A 14,326-nucleotide genomic window follows, 5' to 3' on the forward strand; every position below is an offset into this window, starting at 1 on the left:
AGATCATTACCTATCTGTATTGATCTTAGTCGCAATCTGTTTGGGAAGACCACCACATGTGGGATAAAGGGTGACTGAGAGTACTAAGGGTGAAAAAACACACTTAGTCCGTACATAATTTTTTATTTTCGCTTTTATTTTGCGTATGCTAAGAACCACCTTTTAAATATATACAAAGTTCCCTGGTTACGGACAGTTGAATTTGTGGACCATGTCGTTGAACGCTATAGACGTTGTTCTAGCCCACACGTAACAGGTCGGGCCATCTTGCAGCCCACAACACACAGATATGGGATGTATGTTGTGCAGACTTAATTTGTATGGTCCTTTGATTTTGCTTCATTAACGTTAATTTAATCATGAAATTTAACAATTAAAACTTCATTTGAAACACGACTTGTTTTCAACCAATGTTGTCAATTTTTGGCTGATTTTGTCAATTTGGTATTTTTTTTTTGGGGGGGGGGGGGCAAGTTTGCTAAACTCTTTCTAAAAAGTTCAATTTTTGGAAAAATCTCAAAAAATTATCAATTCTTTGAAAAACACATTTCAAAAAAGTTCAGAGTGAACAATAAGTTAAAATTTTGATTGTTAATGGGCGTGGCCGAAATGATATTTAAGAACTTGTAAGCCAATAACAGCCAAATTTTTTTTAAAGTTGAGAAAAAAGGGGGAACCAGGAATAGAAAACAGTACTTTTATGGTGCTTATCTATATAATTCCACTTACCAAATTATCTTGAATCAAATTTATTTCCCTTTGAATAAAACTAGCTTTCACCTTGAAAATTAAGCGTTTTAATATCACTAAACGGTATGATATAGCCCCCAACCTAATATTCCTCATCTAAGTAGAACCTGTTTCTCTGAGGCTCAATCCTAATGAAATATACTTTAGTATGATAAATACATAATAGTTTAGAAACAAATTTGGGCTATGTATTTGCACATGTTTAGGTACAATTCTGCATATTATGAAGTAAGAATTGTTTTCTAACTTCACACTCTCCAAATATTTTACCCCCATCCTCTATAATGTGCAAATATATAGCCAAAATTATATATTTCCCATCTATTCTGTCACTTCTCTTTGTATTGTCTCACGCTAAGCTGAAATAAACTAACAAAAAAAAAAAAACGATTCTACAATTCGTCAATGGATGAACAACTTGAGTGGTCGGGGCTATATCATACAAGTATCCACTAAACTACTATGTGATCAGTTAAATTTGCCAGTTATAAGATAATGAGCTAAATCAGATTCTAGCAGCAACAACGTAAATACAACGTTGGATCGCCCACTGAACTTCGGGTCTGATGAGGTAGAGGAGGTTGCGGAATTTAATTATCTTGGAAGCCTCGTAAAATCTGACTTAGGCATTACCAAGCTAAGGAAGTTGGAGTGCTGTGCATACTTTCCAGAGCGCTAACTCCGCCCTCAAATAGGAATATCCCCTCTGCATTAGCGTACAGATGTGAGATATAGGTAGTAATCACAATATAAGTATACATATGAACAGTAGCAAAAAGTCATATACTCTCCATTAAACATTTTTGACACAATTCAGTCTAGGCCTCTCTTCGTGACTCCCCCTCTTTGCGCAAGTGCAATGGCAAATGTTTAGCGGATTACAACGGGCTTGTGCTGTGATCTGACTGAATATCAAGAAGCAACTGAAACTATTGCTGTGACGTGCAGAGGGAAATCCTTTTCCGAGCGCTTTAATCTGTGTCATTTTTGAAGAAACTTTTTCGCTACTGTTCGTATATATACAGTGTCAGTGACAAAACAGCATTAGAAACGAATCCGAGGATCTGAAAATAGCTGCCTCCAGTGCATCCTGAGAATCTACTGGTGTGACAGAATTAAGAATAAGTCCATACGTGAAAGAGGAAAGCAACCATTGTTAGTTCAGAGAGCTTTAATTAGCAAATGGCCGTAATGGAGTTACTTGGTTCGTATGGGTGATGACAGGTTTCTTCATGACGTCTGGTGCAGGGTTCCCCTACTATTAGAAGGTATGCATGGTAGAAAGCGACGCCTAGATGATGCCTAGAGAAGGATGCTGCACTGACAGGAGCATCTTTGGAAGACCCGTGACCCCGAGCTATTTAGAGGTTGTCACGGAGAGGCATCGTTGTCACCTTATGCCGGCGTGGGAGGAACTAAGTCAGAGTAAGCAATTAGATTGATTACAGAAAACAATCATAACAGTAAAGGAAATTTGCAAAATATAAAAGTCAGATGGGAATAAAATTACGAAAAAAGACAATGTTGGAAAAAAAAGATCCTTTTCTTTAACTAAATTCTATATATTTGAACGAGAGTGTCACGTTACATTATCGCCAAATATCAATAGAGTGAAATGAATGGCTTGTTTCAGTAGCAAGTTCTAGTGATTTTGGGACAATTAAAAACATTACAAAATATATCAAACTGGGACTGAAACATAAAGAAAACTTTTTTACAGGGAAAGGGAGGAGGCGAGTGCTTAAAATATTGTTGTATATACGTGAAGTTTTGTTTCTTTTTTATTTTGTATACGTGCTGAATCGTTGTTTGAGTAGTGTTTTCTGTGTTGCCATGACTCTGAGGTATTTTTTCAATAAATATTAAAAAAAATATTTAAAAAATACAACAAATATCAATTAAAGACTATCAAAATTAATTCAACTCAAAATTACACAAAAGACAAACCAGATCATGATTACTATAAACAAAAAGAAATGGAAAGTGTTACAATTCTTCTATATCCCTTTATATCTCATATTGTGAATATGTTAACGTGAAAGACCAAAATCTGGTGAATGTCGCCATTCACCGGTGAAAGTCCAAATTAAGGATATTTAACAAATATTTGGGACATACACCAAGCGACAATGTGTTTGTTGAGCAGTCAGCTTTGTCAGTCTATGCAAGGTTTGATGGTGACAAGGGTAGGTTAGGTTATAAATCTCAGAAATGGGTTAGAATCTCAGAATTGCTCAACATTCACCATTAGTGCATGGTCAATGTCAACAAACACATAGTCTCTTGGTGTATGTCCGAAATATTTGATAAATATCCTTATTTTGGACTTTCACCGGTGAATGTCGACATTCACCAGATTCGGGTCTTTCACCGTAGCAAATATATTTCATAAATCATTCCCAGGTATCTTGATCTAGTACGGCACAAGAAAAAATGTGAGTCCATTCATGTGAATATTTCGTGCTAATACTGTTACGTATTATTTATCGCGATAAAAAAAAAATCCTGAGCCATGTATGGCGCATAGACATCTGTAGATGTTTTGTTAGAGCTTATTTAACCGACAGAGTATTTAAAATCACATTGAAAATGTTATGCGATCCCCTACAACTCTTCTTCAATGCAACTTCCTTCTCCGTTGGACCTGCGGCCGAAAAAAATGTTTTGTTTGGAAGCAGAGCTGGGGTTTTTTATACCCCCCACTCTGGGGGGGGGGGGATTTTAAAGACCAATTTACAAGTCCGTGAATTTTTTTAGGCTTTAGGAGAAACAGTCTTTTTACCTGCATTTCTAAGACCAATTTACGAGTCAGATAAAGATTTCGGAGGGGGAGGAGTGGTTGTGCTGTACAAATCTGGTAAAACACACACCCCAAATACTCCCCTCCTTCCACACATTCTTTGTCTTTATTTTCGAGATTTTAAAGTTTGTGATTTTACCTCAATTGATGCTTTCTATTTTAAATATTTTGAATTTTAACTTGGTTTTACAATTTGTTTTCGCAACACCGAACTAGACCAAAGATTTAGAATTATAAGCCGTTGGAAACAGCTAAGATTAGAGCAAACAGCTTATACCGTAAATCTGGAAATATTTTTTCTATTAGGGGTGCCAATTCCCGAAAATACAGTGGGAGGTAAAGAATTTTTTTTTTTTTTTTTTTTTTAACGAAGATACAAAAAAAACGTTTTTCGCAATCTAGGAGAAGGAATTTGGTTTTTATTTCGAGTTTTTCCATTAAAATATAAAAAACAGGTGGCAATTACCTCCATTGTCCCCTTGAATTGTCTTACCATTTTTCAGCTCTGCAGTCTTAACATTTTTTTCCAAATTTACTAAATGCTAGAGATTTTCAGTTTTTTTATTTGATAATTTAGAAAGAATAAAATAATTAACAGAATAGCTAATTCAGTGAAAATAATCAATGTACCTTGCACTGATTCCTCTCTTTCTACCGATTTCCCTCGAACATAAACAGTAAGCGAATCCTGAAAATCGCTTTGTTTTCCTAAAGATGCAATCACAGCTTTCCGCTTGTCGATGTCCGCCGTTTTCGGGGCTTTTCTTATTGGCGACTTTTTTGCAGCATCTAAAATAAAAATTGTTCAGTATAATAAAAAAGATGAATAAAGAGAAGGTTTTTGAGAGATTTTTTTTTAGATTTTTTTTTTTGGGGGGGGGGGGAATTTGACAACTAATAAATATTTAACTTCGGCAAGATTTAGGACTTCGTTAGAATAAGGGATTAACTCCATTTCCTCAATTTAAGGGCCGAACACACCTAGCTTTTTTGGTCCCAATTTCAGCAGCTCAGTGGGCAAACGATAGCGGTAGAAAACACAATGCCTTTTGCGCGAGATTTTCAAAAATAAACATCATGGACACCAATAGTCAACTACAGTTTATCACTAGTTGCACGTTTTACCTCAACTTATTATATAGTTCTTTTATTATTTTATTAAGTTCTATTATTGTTAAACCTTTATTTTTTTTAAATAAAAAAATTAATTAAATTTTATATTCTTTCATTATTAAATTATGAAGTTTTTTAATTATTATCAGATTCGGCACCGTTTTTGAAAATCAGCACCGAAAACTAGAAAATTTTTCAACCTCAAATCGCTGCCGTTTTCTTTGCAATTTGACACCGATTCGGTAAATCGGTGTAAAAAAAAAGCTACGTGTGTCCGGCCCTTTAGAGAAAACCCCCCAAATATAAAAATATATCAATGTAAAACCTAAGTAAGTATTACTGATTGAATAGTTTGTGGCTTCGTACTGATAGGTTATAACCAACAAATCAAACAGTTCGTGGTAACAAATGTAAGTGAGAAGCGACCCGGCTCAATAGTAACCGAAACTAAAAAAAGGATTTTTGATACAGATAGATACATCAAAAGAATCTGATTTTTATGTTGATTTAAAAAAAAATATAAGTTTCATCAAGTTTAGTCTTACCCATCCAAAGTTACGAGCCTGAGAAAATTTTACTTATTATCGAAAAAAGGGGGAAACACCCCTCAAAGTCATAAAATCTTAATGAAAATCCTACCATCAGATTCAGCGTATCAGAGAACCCTACTATAGAGGTTTCAAGCTTATATCTGAAAAAATGTAGAATTTTGTATTTTTTGCCAGAAGAAAGATCACTTTCTTCTGGCAAAAAATACAGTATTCACTAGTATTCACTAGGGGGCGAACCCTCTCATATACGTAATAACTTCTGTTCGTTTTAAGTTTTGATGTTGCTCCTTACTTTCAGTTGAAGTTTTTTTTTTAATTTTTGATCATTTTTTAATAATGCTGAGAAATCCGGCATCCCCTTCATAGCAATATCCCTTCCCCCAGGAAAAATTCCTATGTAATTGAGGAATTGAACTCTCTGTTATTTTTACTAGATTAATTTTACAAAGAGAGGTTTTAAAACGAATCAGGCTGTGATTTGTCTCTGTAGAAATAAGGAATAATATGCTTGGCTTATGAAAATGCATCAGCAATAAAACCAATTGAACTCAAGTACCTTTTTCACAAAGAAACTATAGAACTTTGGTAATGCACTACTTACTTTTAACTGAATGCTTGTTATATCTTTTGTTCTTTTTCATCTAATTAAAAAAAAAAAATCTGTTTATGCCTAAACCAGTGGGTCCCAATCGATTTTGGACCATGTCCCACCTGGTTATTTCTAAAATCCTGACCCCCACCCCTCCTGCGATATTTAAATAATTGCTCCTTTTTGGGAAAGGGAGGGTATGTTTGATCCTGATACTCTAAAATGCTTATGGTATTAAAGTAAAACTGTCTGTAAATTTAAAATTATTAGGGTACGACAGGGTAGCAGAGCATAAAGTTTTGTTGTTTTGAGATTTTTTCTTTACAAGGGGAGTAGAGTAGGGCGTACATCCTTTTTGATTATCCAAACGTGCCTGCAGCTCATCTACGTGCTTTTCTTCTTAACAAAACACAATATTTAAAATATATCACTTTTTGACAAAGAACCATATTTTCATATACTAATGACGTATTACGTCATAACCGTAGGTTACATCCATAAGTGACGTAAAATATATAAGATACAAGAACAACGCAGTAGGAGGAAGAAAGAGGCCATGCTCTGGGGAGGAAGCTACAGATTGATGCATATAAAAGAAGACTAATTGGAATATATTAAAGAAAATAAGATTAATAGACTTTAAAGGGTTTCTTAGGCAACAGCGATGACAACGTAGTTTGTTCTTTACTAACTCCTGCTAATATTTGTTAAGGACAAGTAACTGTAGATTAGCGATTATTATGCATTTTGGTCTACAACTGGCTGCTCGCTTCATTCTTATAAACATTATTTACAGTTTTGAATAATTTATCCGTTGAAATATCGTCAATGACTTTTAAAGCGTCCCTACAGGCTCTGTACAGTCGTCTCTTTTCTTCTCTTTGCTTAACTTCTTCCTTATCTTCAACTGTTATGTCTGCTAGGTTATTCATGTATAATTTAGCAATTAATGCAGTATGAATGAAACTTTTACTGCTGTTGATGATTAGGCGCACAATGTATTTTGGAACTAAATCTTTTGCTGTGTTTGACACTATTTTCATATAGGAGTCAATGGTATTCCGAATAGTTAAGATTTGGCGCTTGTTCTTCACGGCTTCTCGATCATCCTCAGTGTCTTCAGAAGTAACACCAACTCTTGAAAAAGCAGCCTTCCATGCGTCAAAACTATCTTGATCTTTAAATGTTAAAAAAACGTTTTTGGAATATTTATAGATGTTTTTCCCTTGCGATTGGTAAAGAGTGAAAGTATGTTTCTTCGTCATTAATCCGGATTCTAACTCTTTCAGTCTGACCCCTTCCAAGGGGATAGTATATTTCGGTTCCTGGTCATTTCCATTGTCACCTTTATACCAGGAGAAGTCATCAGTTGTCAAAATGGACAAATATTCATTCTTTCCTCCTTTTACAAGACCCTCATTAGAGATGAATATGTATCCTTCTCGGATGATCTGCTTTTTTACTTCTCCGAAACCAACAAAATCATCATGATTAGTATTGTGATATGCAAGTTGACAATCATTAAGGAATTGTATATGGTCTTTGCACAACGATTCCTGCTTACTAATGTGCTCTAATATAGCACGTTCGCACGCTTCCCTCAAAAAGGGAATCGGCGCATCTTTGCAGTGCATTTAAGTACAGCTCTTTTCAATTCTTGGACAACATCGTCTACACATTTCTGAGCTGGTTCCATGACACGAGGAATTTGACGGTTAACGATCGCTTCAAAAGCTCTATCTGGTATGAAAAGATTTGTTCGAACCCCGTTAATGTTTTTAATTACACAAGCAATCTCATCTTTAAGTTTGCTCTCGTCATATTCCCCTCGTTGATTGATTCTATTTATCGCTTCAGGCAAATATTGATGAAATATACGATTTATTTTAGCGCCGCTACTTAGTTCATTAGTTTGGACTTCACAAGTAGTACCTCCTTCTACCATCCTTTCGAAGTCCTTTTGAAGCAAATTCACCATGTTTAATACAGTTTCACTACTAATTTATCATCGGTAGTCTCAAAGCTCATGAAATGTTCAACTTCTTTCTTCAGTACTGACGCCTGTAACTGTATCGTTTCTCTTAGAGCCGGCAAACAGAGTTTTATGTGGCTCGTCAGCTGTTCATTTAAGACTTTGTGCAGATAGGCCGTGCCCATTCCTTTAGCTAGATGTTTATAGGCAGGATGATTCGAAAAGAACATTTTTTCATCTTCAATAGCATCTTGTATGCTCTTCTTATCGTCAGTTTTTTTCTGAGATCGGTTTACTACGCCAATATAGCCTCTTTGCAAAGGATGGAGTTTATTTTCCAGAATATTACGAGCATTAGTGCCTTCATCCATCAGATCAAGCTTTGTAATTACACCTATTGTTCTTGCACCTGTTGCATCTACTTCCTGCGCAAGCTTCAAAGCGTCCGAGGTAGCCAAATCAGCATTGGCAGGAGAAACAGCCAAAATAAGACAATTTTCTTTCGAAATATATTTCAGAACTATGTCTCTTATTTGTTTCTCAATGTCTTGTGGCTGATCTTCAACAGGTAGCTTTGTCATACCAGGTAAGTCAATCAAAGTTAAGTTTAAAACATACGGCGAGTGTATTTCTAGTCGAATTGGTTTATCCGAAATTCCTTTATTCGAACCACAAATTCTTTTGGTGTCTACTTCGATTTCATGACGGACCTGGTCAAAGTCGATAAATCTCCTACCTTGAAGGTGACCGAACTCGGCATATTCTTCATGCGAATTAATAAGTTGTAAAATTAAGGGTCTTCTAGTGACAATCCCAGTGCCCCTGGGTAAAAAATCTCGACGTACGAAGCTTTCAAGCACAGAACTTTTTCCTGCACTTTGACCTCCAATAACTGCTATTTGTGGTAGGTCCAGGGACAATTTCACGCCATGATTTGTACAGATGTCTTGTAACTTGTTGACAATTGAAATCAGTTCGTCCATAGCTTTATTCATAACTTATTCATGATAAGTACACCTTCCGTGATATAGTGAAGCTTCTTAACATTCAAAACAGAATCTTAACCTTTAAGAAAAAAGTTTCAATGTGTTTTTCATGTAATTGGTTTTCTCAACTTGCTCAAAGAATTTGTAGATAATTTTGGGATTGTAACTTTCTTTTTTTAGTTATTGAGGAAAAAGAAATACAGCTGGTTTTCCTTTCACGTCATTTCACTTATTCATAAGAATGTCATTTCACTTGATTAGTCAAACCCACAGAGTGTATAAACCCACAGGGTCGTCAATGAATGAAGATCATGGTTCTGGCGGCAGACCCAGCCTAGTAAAGATCGAAATCTACCGATACGATAGGACGCTTGTTTTAATATATTGATAATTTTCATCTAAATGGTTAGTTAGACCCACTGTAGAAATACATAAATTTCTTAAATTTCTCTTAGAGAGATCTTAAATTTCTCTACAGACCTCTCTACAGAACTCTGCCCCATTGCAACTGAAATTTATAACGCGTGTTGAAAAAAAATGTCAAGTGAAGAAGAATCGCCATTTGATGCTGATTCAGGAATGGTAATTATTATATTTTTTCTTATTAATCTTAATGGTAAAAGTTAGTTAGTTACAAAAACAGATTTAGGGGAATTTTAAAAATAGCCTGAACCTCCACAAAAATAGTGCATGATCGAAATGAAAAATTGCGCCATTAAAATCATCATTGCCAAAAATTGTTTTTAGGGAAAAGGTAGATAAAGTGTATTAGGAGATAAAAAATTAGGTTTGTGAGGAATTAGAAAGGTAGAAAGCTATGGAATGCCTAGTAAGAGGTAATGTAGATATGTAGTAAAGTAAAGGAAATAATAGTGAAATAGGGAAGAATTAAATGGCAATTAATCCGGGAGTCTTAGAGTAAAAAACAAGAAAGAAATGTGACTGGTTTTTTATTTTATTTTCAGGAGATACAAAGAAAACATCATTGCCCAAAACCCAACATAAGAGAGTTATAGTCCTCTATCTTGAGCAACAAGGAAAATAACTTTTCACCTGCAAAGCAGTGATGTCTCCTTTTTTCTTCTTGTTTTTTTTTTTTTTTTTACCGCTAGTGAGGCACTAAAATATCATTCAGAGATCCTTAAACGATAATGTTAATATGAAATGCAATTTTTGACAAAAACTGCGTCTTAATATACGCAATGACATAAAACACGTATCTTTTGAAAAATGATGATATAAAACAAGTATCTTTTGAAAAGTTGCTCCTCTAGGATATGATGTCAAAATTGAGTGACTCCATTGCCTGATTCAGTGTGGCTAATTCTTTACTAGGTTCCAGCTAAGAAAAAACCGAAGGTGTTTCCTGTGAGTGGAATTGAATTTAAGACTGGACTAGGCCAAGACCGGGACTGTCCTATTTGGTCGTATTATGTTATGAAACGTTATAACGTTATGCCTGGTTACCAGTTTCGAAAATACTTAGCCAAATTCGATGTAAAATCTTTGGCTCGTGTCCTTCTGGCTGAGTATGGAGTCCCATAAGCCTCATTCCCTGTGGTTCATTCTTTAATAGGTTCCAGCTAAGAAAAAGCCGAAGGCGAATCCTATGTGTGAAATATATGTAAGACTTGACTGGGGTAAGACTAAGACTCCTTCATTTAGTTGCATCACGTTATGACACGGTATATCCTTATGACTGGTTACCAATTTCAAGGTTACTTAGCCAACTGAAAAAAAAGTGTTTTAAAAGAATGAATATGGCTACAGCCTAGGGACAGGGGCACATGATTCTAATTGCTCAACTTGGATCATCCAGAATACTATTACAAAATTTCCAAAATTTTAAGTAAAAAAAAAATTCAATATTTCGTGTAGTCAAACGTGATAAATGGGGACCCGCCAAATATTCTCTTTTCTTAAAAAAAAAAAAAAAAAAAAAAAAAAAAAAAAAAAAAAAAAAAAAAACTATTAAGTTATGTTTTTCCATGAAATGATAATTTCTTAGAAATAATAAGCCAATTTTTTATATAAAATGGTTCAACGCCACTTACATTAAAATTTGTTGATTTAAATTGCAGTTAGTAGCCTTTTAGGATTATATGATTACTCCAACTCTTGGGTACTACCCTACCTGCAACCCAGCGGCGTAACTAAGGGGAAAGCTGTCCTCGGAAGCAGCCTCTTAGGGGGCACCAAACTAGGATTACGAACTGTACTCAACTTACCACAAAATGTCTGATTTAAAACGTTGTTCTTTACTTTCATTTGAATCAAATTGATAAGAGCCAGGTAATTATCTGATCAAGGTTGTTTTATCGAGGTCATATCATCTTATATCGATGTTAACCAGCATTTCTCAAGTGGCAGGGATTTGTCAAACAGTTTGTGGTAACGAACTTTAAGTAAGGAGCGACGCGCCTCAATAGTATCCGAAACTCTAAAGAACGGATTTTTGATACCGATAGATACAGAAAAAGAATTGGCTTCTTATGCTCATTCCAAATATATAAGTTTCATTAAGTTTAGTGTTACCCGTCAAAGGCTACGAGCCTGATAAAATTTTCCTGATTTTCGGAAAAAAAGGGAAACACCCTAAAAGTAAAAAAAAAATTTAATGAAAATCACACCATCAGATTTAACGTATCAGAGAACTCTACTGTAGAGATTTCAAGCTCCTACCAGCAAAAATGTGGAATTTTGTATTTTTTGCCAGAATAGAGATCACGGATGCGTGTTTATTTGTTTTTTTTTTGTTTTGTTTTTTAGGGGTGATCGTGTCGACCCAGTGGTCCTAGAATATCGACAGAGGGCTCATTCGAACGAAAATTTAAAGTTCTATTACCCTATCAGGGGATCGAAAAGATTGGAGGGCAACTAGGCCCCCTCCCCTGCCCCTTTTTTCCAAAATCGTCTGATCAAAATTTTGAGATAACCATTTTGTTCAGCATAGTTGAAAGGCTCAATAACTATGCCTTGAAGATAACATGACATCCCATAGCCCCTGGAAAAGGTCTTTAAGTTATAAAATTTGCCTATTGTTTACGCATAGTATTTGTTATTGGGAAGTATGCATACAATTTTCGGGTGGGGGGGGGCGAATTTTGTTCCAGGGAATTTTCCACGGGGAGAATTTTCCATGAGGAGGGGAGTTTACAGGCAGTGAAGCTTTCAGGGGAAATTTTAAACAGGGGGAATTTGCCAGAATTTTACGCCTAGCTATATTAAGGGTAATTGTCCAGGGTAAATTTTAACCGGGATTGAATTGTCTAGAGGATATTTTCGTGGGGAGGGGGGTTTTCTGTGGAAATGGAGCAAGATTTCCTGGCATTATTTAAAAAACGATCTAAAATTAAATATAAAAAACAAGTTTTTTCAACTGAAAGTAAGGAACAACATTAAAACTATAAACGAACAGAAATTATTACGTGTATGAGGGGGGTTGCCCCCTCCTCAAAACCTCGCTCCTTAAACTAAAGTTTGAGTTTTGTCTAAATACTTTAAGAATGAGTCCTAAAACACAAGGGTTGTTTAATTAGAACAATAAGAGGCTTTTTTATAAGTACCAAAAACCTTAGCGTCAGGAGCGAGGTGCTGAAGAGGGGGAACCCTCCCCCTCATACACGTAATGCTACCTGTTCGTTTTAAGTTTTAATGTTGCTCCTTACTTTCAGTGAAATTTTTTTCATTTAATCACTATAAGCAATGTAGAAAATAAAGATTAGTCTAGATGATTTTCATGTTAAAATGTGGCGTAAAATACAGCCGTGGTGAGCTTAAAAGAATCACTACCGTCTTAACCTTAAGACAAAGATTCTATTTTGTTCTGAGTTTTAAATCCAACCTACTTCAGATTATCCTGCGCGCCCCATGCAAAGGTTTTCGAAAGTTAAGTTACTTTCAAAGTTCTGGATTGGAACTATATTGATTTCTATCAAGGTTTCTTTTATCTGATTCAAGAGACACCAACCTTCAATAACTTCCATTGCACTTGAAACATCTGTAGTATTGATATTAGGCTTCCAATGGCCATTAATCGGTGGTTTCTGAGATGTTAAGCCAGACGTTACTGGGTCTGTTCTTGGTGTTGTTACTTCTGGCAAAGGAGAAAGCGCTGTTAGATGCACCGCATTTGCTGGTTCTTCTAAAAAAGACAAATTTATAAACTATTGAAATGCACAAAATATTGAAGCTTTTGAGCAAAAAAATCAACTTAATTAAATGGAAAATATCAAATTGACAAGTTCACCCTCTACTGTTGAAGAAGGATAACAATCCGCCAGAGCCACTGATGGCACATAGAGTGTTGAAATTAGATGGCACAAAATTGATGGAACGTAGAGAGCCGACATTTCAGTTTACAAATCTTTCACACAGGGCCAAGTAGCAAGCCTGTTTCCCAATCTTGCAGCAACTGGGGTCAAATCCTGTCCGTCGTATTACAAAAAAAAAAATTCGGGGAGGGGGGGGGAACTTTGTTTCACAAAAAAACACATACAAAATTTGTTTATATTCATTTTTGTCACGGGTTACAAAAATATTTTTTTCGGGGGGAGGGGGGGGGGTAAAAAAAACTTCAAAAACGCATTGAAATATGTTCATCTTCATTTTTGCAACATTTTTACGAGTCGGACAAACCTTTCGGGGAGGGGGAAGGCAGGACTCAAGCCCCCCACCCCCACCCCTCTGGATACGGCCTTGAACATCAGCATAAAATTTCCCCGTGAAAATAGGCAGACAAGAAAATTACATGGCACGAAATTGATGGCACGTAGAAAGCCGACATTTCAGTTTACGATTCTTTTGCGCAGGGCCAAGTAGCAAGCCTGTTTCCTAATCTTGCAGAAGCTGGGGTCGAACCCTGTCCGTCATATTACCAAATAGAGATCAATCCAATACACTGCCAAAGCCCTTCTATTGAATTCATTCAATTTAAAAATAAATTCCTGCCTGTTGGGCCCAGGGCCCAATTACATATCAGATAAAAATCCTTTTGTACTTTTATATTTCTATCCAAGCTCCCTTTTTTCCATTGACAATCTTTTATGTCTTTTAAGTGTAAGCTAATTAGCTAAAGAAAATAACATATAGACCATGACTTATCCGTTAGCCCAGACAGATATGTGTCTTCTGGATTAAATGGAAAATTGCTAAATTCTGTTTGAAGAAGCATAATCTTAGGCCGTATGGGATTCGTCAGACCGTCACGTGGAGGGAGGTATCGGCACAGGTTCGAAAAAGAGGTTTTCTAATTTTTCAGTTTTATTTTTGAGATTAAAGTTAATAGTAATTTTCTCTTTGATTTTACTTACAGACTATACTTTTTTTCTATTATAGGCCAGAGTTAGGAATTTTATAACTGGTATCTTTTTTTTTGGGGGGGGGGGGAATTAACCTCCTAAGTTGAGTAGGGCATACCATTACTAGATAGCATACCCAGAAGGACGGCTTTCTACATTAATCAGGTTTGGCGCAGACTACAGGTAGAAAGTTCCCGTTCAGTTGTACCTGTGAGATACCCCCTCCAAAGCAGCTCCACGTGTGGCAATCTGAGGTAGCAATTGA

The 14,326-nt window shown here is 35.8% G+C and overlaps 1 protein-coding gene and 1 pseudogene across 4 annotated transcripts in view; both read right to left on the minus strand.

The window, feature by feature from the left end:
* form3 (FH2 domain-containing protein formin 3) overlaps nt 1-14,326 on the minus strand; it is a 205,438-nt gene that overhangs the window by 11,611 nt on the left and 179,501 nt on the right. For 3 of the 4 annotated variants that reach the window (XM_089105460.1, XM_089105462.1, XM_089105463.1), the window contains exons 16-17: nt 12,732-12,905; nt 4,181-4,339 (exon numbers count right to left, since the gene is read on the minus strand). In XM_089105460.1, coding sequence (XP_088961586.1) covers nt 4,181-4,339; nt 12,732-12,905 — 333 coding nt within the window. The remainder of the gene's footprint in view (nt 1-4,180; nt 4,340-12,731; nt 12,906-14,326) is intronic. The other variant, XM_089105464.1, reaches the window with a different exon arrangement.
* LOC148940551 (dynamin pseudogene) lies at nt 6,556-8,770 on the minus strand (annotated as a pseudogene).

This window comes from Artemia sp. Qi Xiang Cuo, chromosome 19 (genome assembly GCF_049724085.1).
Source record: "Artemia sp. Qi Xiang Cuo chromosome 19, ASM4972408v1, whole genome shotgun sequence".
Taxonomy (NCBI): domain Eukaryota; kingdom Metazoa; phylum Arthropoda; class Branchiopoda; order Anostraca; family Artemiidae; genus Artemia; species Artemia sp. Qi Xiang Cuo.